Consider the following 10,341-nt stretch of genomic DNA (forward strand, 5'->3'; position numbering starts at 1 on the left):
TTGCTAATAGTTGTGAGATACAGGAGGTTGGTGGCACCTTAATTGGGGAGGATGAGCTCGTGGTAATGGCTGGAGCGGAATAAATGGAATGGTATCAAATACATGGTTTCCATGTGTGCTCTTTTCCATCCATTACTGGTCATTTCAATATTTCTGTCCATTTAAAGAACCCCTTTTGGCTCAAGAGTGTCCCCAGAGGCAAATGTTCTGTATAGCCTTTTTAATACAGTTGCTATTTCAACTGTATTCACTCACTGTACAGTTGGAATGGCTTTAATGTTGGGGAATATTTCCCATCTGAATAATCTCCAAAACAATAGCCCTTACATCAGTGTGTAAATGACAGATTTTGGACATTTGGCTGCCAAAAATGACTATTTTCCTAAGTAATTGATAAAAACCTGTGTCCCAGTTCTATGACAAAGCAATTTGCTTTGGTTCTGTTGGCAGCCATCTTTGTTTTTTGGAAAGGAAACACTTTTGGAAAGGAAACACATGAGGAATGGCTCTTTAAATAGGTCGGGCTGAGGACAACATGGTTCTTCCTATTGTGAGGACGGTAAACTAGCCAGTCGTCTGTGGCTTCATCTAGGTCAGGGAACTGGAGCTTGTGAATTATTAAAATGCAGCTGCTGAGAAGTGGGTTGGCAGAGATGTTGAGCTAGTTGTAGGATAGTTGTGATGAGGTCACATTGAAATCAAATTATCTGTTTTTTTGCACATGGTATTGGATCTTGAGTGTGCTATAGTAAGAAATATTGGTCAGTACAGGGATGCTATTAGAGAGAGCACCGTTCAAAGTTTAGTTGTAAAATTGCTTTAATACACTCAACAAGAGAACATTGCTCAGACTCTTAGACTAAAAACCATGCTCAATCAAATTGTATTTGTCATATGCGCCCGAATACAGTGAAATGCTTACTTACAAGCCCTTAACCAACAATACAGTGTTAAGAAAATACCCCCCCCCCCCCCCCCACACAAAAAAAGTAAGAGATAAGAATAACAAATAATTAAAGAGCGGCAGATCAATTAAAAGTCTCCATTGACAGTGCTAGCATGTTCAGGGGAGTCTCCACTTAAAGGGATTTTCAGTCCAGAGGAATAGGTACTGTATAATCTTGGTCTGTGAAACTGCTCCTTTTAAATGTACCAGGGGGAAAAAAACAACACCTCACATTAGCCAGGGAATTCCTGGACCACGTTCAGTAGCCAAACTGTGTCCTACGTAGCAGATAGAAATTCCATGAATAGAGACAATGTGATTCCTTATTCTACATGTCATGTTTGTTCTTACATACAAGTTTTCTGAATGCGACCCTGTAGTGGGTTCCTGGCTGTAACTGACTGTGTGTCTCTGTCCCCAGGGTGATGGGAATGGGGAAGACAACATGGCTCAGAAGAGGGCTGCTCTCCTGGAGAAGAGGCTGAAGAGGGACAAGGAAACGCAGCAGAAGAAGCTGCAGCAGGAGGCGGAGCTAGAGCGGAAGAAGGAGGAGTCACGGTACATACTATGTATTCCCTTCCACCACACACACGTGCTCTCATACATATATGCAAACACACATCCAGACACTCCCACTTGATTGTAGAGTAAACTTAAACAAAACAAAAAAGTTGTTTTAAAAGCCTGTCACACATTGTATCATGCCTTTTAAATGTTAATTATTCAAATTGTATTTGTCAAAGTACATCAAATGGTGATGTAATGGATTGAAGTACATTTACTACTAATGGTTTGGTTTCATACTAGGAACAATTACATCCCATAGTTTATGTATGATTACGTCCCGGTCATAGTTTTAGCTGTTCTTCATCTAGTATAATCTACTGTCTTCTATTGACGCTCATAAATGACCATTCCTCTTCCTCTCAGAGTGAAAGCGGAGGAAGAGCACGTGAGGAAGGAAGATGAGAAAACTCGCCGGGAGTTCATCAAGCAGGAGTACCTGAGGAGGAAGCAGCTCAAGCTCACGGAGGACATGGACACGGTGATAAAGCAGCAGCAGCGGCCGTCCGGTGCCAAGCATAGGAGAGCCCGGCCCAGGTCCACCCACCGGGACAGCATGGACTCCTCCAGAACCCCGGCCAGGGCAGCAGGTAACCGTGGAGACGACCTCTCTCAAGAGTCAGGAGTCAATGGTGGTGTGGTGATTGTGCCTGAGCATGCCACCACAGCTAGCTTTGTGCCAACTGTGATAAAACACTGTTTCTCTGCAGCTCAGTGCCTCCTGTGATAAAACACTGTTTCTCTGCAGCTCAGTGCCTCCTGTGGTAAAACACTGTTTCTCTGCAGCTCAGTGCCTCCTGTGATAAAACACTGTTTCTCTGCAGCTCAGCATGGCTTCTTATGGCAGACTAGAGACTGTTCTAGTTGTAGTAGAGATCTGCATACCAACTACTAGTACTACTAGTACTACTAACCTTTTGCATTGCTTCCTTGTGAAAGCATCTTATTTTAAATGCAGTAGTTAACCCTGACGGATTTCTTAACTGCTTTGCCAAACCAATTTGACTCATTTGATCTTGTAATGTGTTGCATGAATCGATCTCTGGTAGTCTGGCAAAGACACTTCATTTTGCTATGTGGGCTCTGGGTGGGTTCCTAGGTAACCAATGTCCGTTTTTTAACTATGAAAGTGAACTCAAAATCAAATTCTTGTCAAATTGAATGAGCCATACAGGAGGTGTGTTTGTGCACATCAGATGATGCTGCAGATAGCCGTGACAAGGTGGGCACAAAGTGTGACGGACGGCATCGTGTTGTGATCGTTGGTGTAACTGTGTGGTCCAGTCTTTGGCCAAACTTGTGTTTCACATCTAGGTTCACGACCTCGTGTTTTTTCAGTGCCCAGCTTGTCTCTGGCCTCTCTCAACCTGGGAGACAGCTTGTCTCTGGCCTCTTTCAACCTGCGGGACAGCGACACTGTGCAATCTGAGAAGAGAACCCCAAGGTAAGACTCCTTTCTGTTTACAGTATAGGACAATTATGCATATGTAGAGCTACTTGAATTTCATCTTAACATTTCTTCTACTCTAAGTGGTGAATCCTAACTTCCACTTTGAATTTGAATTTTCACGTAGCCATGCATTTATGTCAATGGGAGACAAAGTGCAAATTTGACTTAAATGGAAATTAGGATTCATCCTAAAATTACACTATTGACACTGTTTCATTGAACTTGAGTATCACTTCTGACCTGCTTTGTTAACCCCCTTCTCCAGCCAACAGCTTTTAACCTAGCTAACACGTTCTATATTCTCTGCACTCTTCTTTTCCTACCTACCCCCTCTTTCATACATACCCTCTCTTTTTTACCTACCCTCTTTCATACATACCTTCTTTCATACATACCCCCTCTTTCTTACCTACCCCCTCTTTTTTACCTAACCCCTCTTTCTTACCTACCCCCTCTTTCTTACCTACCCCCTCTTTCCTACCTACCCTCTCTTTTTTACCTAGTATTTTCTTACCTACCCTCTCTTTCTTACCTACCCTCTCTTTTTTACCTAGTATTTTCTTAACTAACCCCTCTTTCTTACCTACCCTCTCTTTTTTACCTACCCTCTCTTTCTTACCTACCCCCTCTTTCTTACCTACCCCCTCTTTTTTACCTACCCTCTCTTTTTTACCTACCCTCTCTTTCTTACCTACCCCCTCTTTTTTACCTACCCTCTCTTTCTTACCTACCCTCTCTTTTTTACCGACCCTCTCTTTCCTACCGACCCTCTCTTTCTTACCTACCCCCTCTTTTCTTACCTACCCTCTCTTTTTTACCAACCCTCTCTTTTTTTACCTACCCTCTCTTTTTTACCTACCCTCTCTTTTTTACCTACCCTCTCTTTTTTACCTACCCTCTCTTTTTTACCTACCCTCTCTTTTTTACCTACCCTCTCTTTTTTACCTACCCTCTCCTTTTTACCGACCCTCTCTTTCCTACCGACCCTCTCTTTCTTACCTACCCCCTCTTTTCTTACCTACCCCCTCTTTTCTTACCTACCCTCTCTTTTTTTACCTACCCTCTTTTTTTACCCACCCTCTGTTTCTTACATACTCTCTCTTTGATCTCCTAATGTTCTGGAACTGTCAGAAGTGCCAGCTTACACTCTGGCAGTCTGTGCTTCTTACTGAGCTCTCCTACACTGAGAAGGAGAAGGTTAGTTCCTGTGTAGTAGTTTAACCCTGAAGCCACCTCACTCTCCCAGCTTCTGTACATGTGTAGCTCAGTTGGTAGAGCATGGCGCTTGCAATGCCAGGGTTGTGGGTTCGATTCCCACGGGGGACCAGTATGACTCACTACTGTAAGTGGCTCTGGATAAGAGTGTCTGCTAAATGACTAAAATGAGAGTTCTTATGGCAAGTCTTAACCCTGGACTTGGTATTGGCCCAGTGTCTTATGTTCATTAGGGCACGCAAAGGAACACGTTTGCAACGTTTTCATCCGTTTGGTGCCTAATGAACATGAACCATGTGATGCCTCATGGTCCCACCAAAACCCTTCACTGTGACCTTGTCAGATCTCACCATCAACCCCTGCTTTAATGCTTTTTACCCTCTCTACACAAAACAGGAAATATTCCTGCCTATATTCCACTTGCTGCATTCACTGACAGACTGTCACCTCTTCCCTGTGCTAAGTCTATCTCAATAAGATGTGCTGGTTGAGATATAGGTGTTTTGTAGTAACTCTCCCCATAGAGGACTTGATTTCATCACATTGCTTCACAGTTGTTTGAAGTCTAAGAAAACGGAGCCGACGTACATTTTGTGCGGCTGAATTTTTGGAACGCGACTCAAACGGACCTCCGACGGCTCCGTTTACGTCGACTGTGTAGAGCTCTTTAGAAAGCTTGTACTTGATATACAAAGCACATCCCTGTCAGTGATTATCACATTTTTAAGGTAGACACTGTTTGTACTTTGCACACAAATAGCCTGTACTGAAGTCCTTGAAGAGGCTATACTCTACCTACATATGAGGTAAAAACGCTTTACCCGTGGAGAGAGGTGACCTAAGTGTGTGTGTGTGTGTCAGGCCTGATTCTGCAGATGGTTTTCTGTCCCCTTGTCGATCTGGAAGCCGGAATGAGGAGGACGATTGGGAGAATGGCTCCACTGCCTCATCTGTGAAATCAAACACAGAGTACACCGGTGGGTGGTCACCTCATCACCGCTAAGACACATTCATTAGCTGTATTATAATTGATCTTGATTAGCTTTGTGAAGTTCTGAATACTGCGGGACACTTCATGCTGTTTAGACATCTGATTTTGTGTCCGATTCATCATTCCAAATTGCTATCATATTTTCATATTTAAAATTAGAGTACCACTAACAGCTTGAGTTATGTTTTGGTCACTCTGCACTAGGGTAGCTACATTCTGGTAACTTTTCCAGAAATCTAGGTTGGAGGATTCCCAGATTTTCTGCTTATTCTCTCCCGATTCCAGGAATCTTCCAACCGGAATTTCTAAGAAACCAGGGAATTTTGGGAAAGTTACTGGAATTTTTGCAACCCCACTCTCTGCACATTTGGTTGAGTAACATGTTGAATCTAATGTGCATATATGCCATGATTGTTCTGCATTAATGATTGTTTTTGACTTATTAAGACAAGTAAAACAGAGTGAAATGAACTCAGCAAAATTTCAGTCTGAAATTATCAAGATGAGGAGGATGATGATGATAGCGTAGAAGGCCCTTGGTCTCGAGATTCCATGATGAGGGATGTTAAGATGACGCCTATAAATGATTTACTGACAAACTGCTGGCACAACCTCCGAGGCCCTTGGTAGAGTGGTTGCTATGACGATTGATCATCTTTTTCCCCTTGGTGTGCACAGGGCCCAAACTGTACAAGGAGCCGAGTGCCAAATCGAACAAGCATATAATCCAGAATGCGCTAGCCCACTGCTGCCTGGCGGGCAAGGTCAACGAAGGTCAGAAGAACAAGATTGTGGAGGTAAATCTGGTCATTCTATTTCTACAGTGTTGGTCATCTTAATGTACAGCTCATCAATACAATAAAGGAACTTCTCAGATGAATGCTTTTCATTTGATCATGGTGATATTTACATGACTTTAAGTTGCGTTGGATATAAGTCTGCTAAATGGCAAATTATAATAGATTATTTACTAAGAATATGCAGATTAGTGTTCATATTTTTGACAACTGACATTTTTACCTCAGAAGTCACTGCATTTTTTTTTTAAAGCAGCAAGAGCTGGTCACAATGAAGTCATCATGACACGTCTGTTGTCTTGTATGATGATGATCATTTCTTTCCTTCGCTTTTGCAGGAAATGGAGAAATCAGAAGCCAACAACTTCCTGGTGTTGTTCAGGGACGGGGGTTGCCAGTTCCGCTCCCTGTACATATACAGCCCCGAAACGGACGAGGCCACCAAGTTGATCGGCATCGGGCCCAAGAGTATTATGAGCAAGATGATCGAGGGCCTCTTCAAGTACAACTCGGACAGGAAGCAGTTCAGCCAGATTCCCGCCAAGACCATGTCGGCGAGTGTGGATGCCATCACGATCCACGGCCACCTATGGCAAACCAGGAAACCAGCCACCCCTAAGAAAGTGTTACCTGCCAAGCCCTAATGGAACTTACCTCCCAGCCTCCCCCGCCAGTTCACTTCAAATGGAACAGTCCACATTCAATTTGCACTTCACTGTACATATCCATGAGGATTCAGCACCTGCAATGCCAGTTAGATGAACACATACCTCTTGTACTTTTTTCCCCCCTCTCTCGCTCTCTTTTTTCATTCCTGTCCATTTTCCTTTTGAAATTCCAAACTGGACACGGGGACTCAGTTAAAGATATGCACAACTGGAATGTAAAACACTATTTAATATGTGTAAATGAGTGTCACTGATCTGTTTTAGTGTAAGAGGTTGTCTGATTTCAAGTCATTTTATTACAGCACGCGTGTGTATGTGGGGGGGGAGTTGCCCAAAGAGAGACAAAAAGGAGAAGGTATGAATACCATACAATGTTTTATTTGGGACACTGAAGCACAGAATGTTACTCACCTGTTCAAATGTGTGGCCTTACGCTTGTTTTTTTGTTTTGTTTTGTATGTCAGTGCAATAAGCTGACAGTAAAACTATACCTTAGAGACTTTTCTATGCTAAAGGTGAGAACGCTTTTTTTCATGTTTTCGGGTTCAAATGCAACATACGTCTTCATAAGCTATACACAAGATTGAGGGCCAAAAAAAAGAAGAGTAAAATACCTTGCAGCAAGCATACAGCTAGTGTTATCCACACGTACAGCTAGTGTTATCCACACGTACAGCTAGTGTTATCCACACGTACAGCTAGTGTTATCCACACGTACAGCTAGTGTTATCCACACGTACAGCTAGTGTTATCCACACGTACAGCTAGTGTTATCCACACGTACAGCTAGTGTTATCCACACGTACAGCTAGTGTTATCCACACGTACAGCTAGTGTTATCCACACGTACAGCTAGTGTTATCCACACGTACAGCTAGTGTTATCCACGCGTACAGCTAGTGTTATCCACGCGTACAGCTAGTGTTATCCACGCGTACAGCTAGTGTTATCCACGCGTACAGCTAGTGTTATCCACACGTACAGCTAGTGTTATCCACACGTACAGCTAGTGTTATCCACGCGTACAGCTAGTGTTATCCACGCGTACAGCTAGTGTTATCCACACGTACAGCTAGTGTTATCCACACGTACAGCTAGTGTTATCCACGCGTACAGCTAGTGTTATCCACACGTACAGCTAGTGTTATCCACGCGTACAGCTAGTGTTATCCACGCGTACAGCTAGTGTTATCCACGCGTACAGCTAGTGTTATCCACACGTACAGCTAGTGTTATCCACACGTACAGCTAGTGTTATCCACACGTACAGCTAGTGTTATCCACACGTACAGCTAGTGTTATCCACACAATAAGTCTGATATATAGTATTCCTCAACTACGCCAAGTGTATTTATATATATATTTTTTAGCTTATTCCTCCTCTTAAAGTGTTAAACCAGACTGAACTTCCTTGATGCTGTGGGTTCAGAACAGGTTTGTGAACCAAAAATAAACTCAAATCTATGTTATCTCCTTTCAATTGTCACCAAATGGACCAGATTTGGTGACATATTAGATACGTCTGTCTGTAATGATTTGGACCATTTGAAAATGCTAATACGTTTAGATTTAGTATTACAATTGTGGCCATAAATCCATTATATAGAACATTGTTTTAAAGGATTGCGATTTAGATTTTGTACTTTGAAAATGGAATGGCTGATAAACAGTAGTTATTGTTAATTCTGTTTCAGTTGATTAGTAGACCTCAAACGTTTTCAGAATCCTCTCCTTTTATAAATTCTCAATGTCTAATGACTTATCACACCAGGCTACGATGACATTAGGATACTGCTTCACACCAAGCTACGATGACATTAGGATACTGCTTCACACCAAGCTATGATGACATTAGGATACTGCTTGACACCAGGCTACGATGACATTAGGATACTGCTTGACACCAGGCTACTGCTTGACACCAGGCTACGATGACATTAGGATACTGCTTGACACCAGGCTACTGCTTCACACCAAGCTACGATGACATTAGGATACTGCTTGACACCAGGCTACTGCTTGACACCAGACTACGATGACATTAGGATACTGCTTGACACCAGGCTACTGCTTGACACCAGGCTACGATGACATTAGGATACTGCTTGACACCAGGCTACTGCTTGACACCAGGCTACGATGACATTAGGATACTGCTTGACACCAGGCTACTGCTTGACACCAGGCTACGATGACATTAGGATACTGCTTGACACCAGGCTACGGTGACATTAGGATACGGCTTGACACCAAGCTACGATGACATTAGGATACTGCTTGACACCAGGCTAAGGTGACATTAGGATACGGCTTGACACCAGGCTACGGTGACATTAGGATACTGCTTGACACCAGGCTACGGTGACATTAGGATACTGCTTGACACCAGGCTACAGTGACATTAGGATACTGCTTGACACCAGGCTACGGTGACATTAGGATACGGCTTGACACCAGGCTACGGTGACATTAGGATACTGCTTGACACCAGGCTACAGTGACATTAGGATACTGCTTGACACCAGGCTACAGTGACATTAGGATACTGCTTGACACCAGGCTACAGTGACATTAGGATACTGCTTGACACCAGGCTACAGTGACATTAGGATACTGCTTGACACCAGGCTACAGTGACATTAGGATACTGCTAGACACCAGGCTACAGTGACATTAGGATACTGCTTGACACCAGGCTACAGTGACATTAGGATACTGCTTGACACCAGGCTAGTTACATTAGGATACTGCTTGACACCAGGCTAGTTACATTAGGATACTGCTTGACACCAGGCTACGGTGACATTAGGATACTGCTTGACACCAGGCTACAGTGACATTAGGATACTGCTTGACACCAGGCTAGTTACATTAGGATACTGCTTGACACCAGGTTAGTTACATTAGGATACTGCTGGTAAGATGATAAAGTACTTTTGATAAAGTACTTTTTTAGAGACCCGTGAAGGCAGAATGTGAACGACTTTGTTAGTACATACAGGTAGAGTCTTCAACACTTTCCTTTTGTCTTAAAACTACTCAAAAGGAGCCTCCTCGAGCAACAACTTATGAAGGTTGGGGATGAAGATATCTGATGACAAATACTATACACACACATTTGGTGTTTGTTGTATATGTCTCTGGAAATGTAAAGATTATTATCACGTTATTATGAAGTTCCAGGAATTTTGTAGAAAGGGATATTACAGTGGGACCACTGTCACAGTTGTTGTATTTGGCTGTTTAAGGTCAAGATTAATGGCTATTTGTTTAAATCGGTATAAGTGGACGTTGTACAGGGCTGCCGTAAATTCCATCCTCCTGACAAAGAACTGCTTCCATTTTGTTTATCAGACGCTGTGCTGTCATTCAACCTACTGCCGAACATTGTAGGTTGTGGTTTGTTTCTCTTTTGCATTGAATAAAATGAAGCATGTCCTCAAGTGTTCGTTCCTCAATTGTCATGTAAAATAGTCTCCCTGGATAATCAGGGTTGAACATTTCCCAGGTTTTCTGGAAATCCCTTTTGGAAGGTTCCAGAGTTTAGAATGGAATATGCAGGAAATTCAGTATCCTACAACCTGGGTCTCTGGAAAACCCAGGAATTTGGGTAAAGTTACCACGATGTTGCAACCCTAATAACCAGTCATAAGAAACTAAGGTCACTGATTGTCTCCTGCCTTGCTGCCTCAGTATTGTTCAAGGAAATT

The 10,341-nt window shown here is 42.9% G+C and overlaps 1 protein-coding gene across 2 annotated transcripts in view; it reads left to right on the top strand.

The window, feature by feature from the left end:
• LOC139539438 (calmodulin-regulated spectrin-associated protein 2-like) overlaps positions 1 to 10,074 on the top strand; it is a 90,049-nt gene extending 79,975 nt beyond the window's left edge. The window contains exons 12-18 of one of the 2 annotated variants that reach the window (XM_071342394.1): positions 1,368 to 1,504; positions 1,877 to 2,100; positions 2,849 to 2,954; positions 4,092 to 4,157; positions 5,037 to 5,152; positions 5,845 to 5,963; positions 6,302 to 10,074. In XM_071342394.1, coding sequence (XP_071198495.1) covers positions 1,368 to 1,504; positions 1,877 to 2,100; positions 2,849 to 2,954; positions 4,092 to 4,157; positions 5,037 to 5,152; positions 5,845 to 5,963; positions 6,302 to 6,607 — 1,074 coding nt within the window. In that variant the 3' untranslated portion in view covers positions 6,608 to 10,074. The remainder of the gene's footprint in view (positions 1 to 1,367; positions 1,505 to 1,876; positions 2,101 to 2,848; positions 2,955 to 4,091; positions 4,158 to 5,036; positions 5,153 to 5,844; positions 5,964 to 6,301) is intronic. The other variant, XM_071342396.1, reaches the window with a different exon arrangement.
• Positions 10,075 to 10,341: the final 267 nt, after the last annotated feature.

This window comes from Salvelinus alpinus, chromosome 15 (genome assembly GCF_045679555.1).
Source record: "Salvelinus alpinus chromosome 15, SLU_Salpinus.1, whole genome shotgun sequence".
In the NCBI taxonomy this organism is placed as follows: domain Eukaryota; kingdom Metazoa; phylum Chordata; class Actinopteri; order Salmoniformes; family Salmonidae; genus Salvelinus; species Salvelinus alpinus.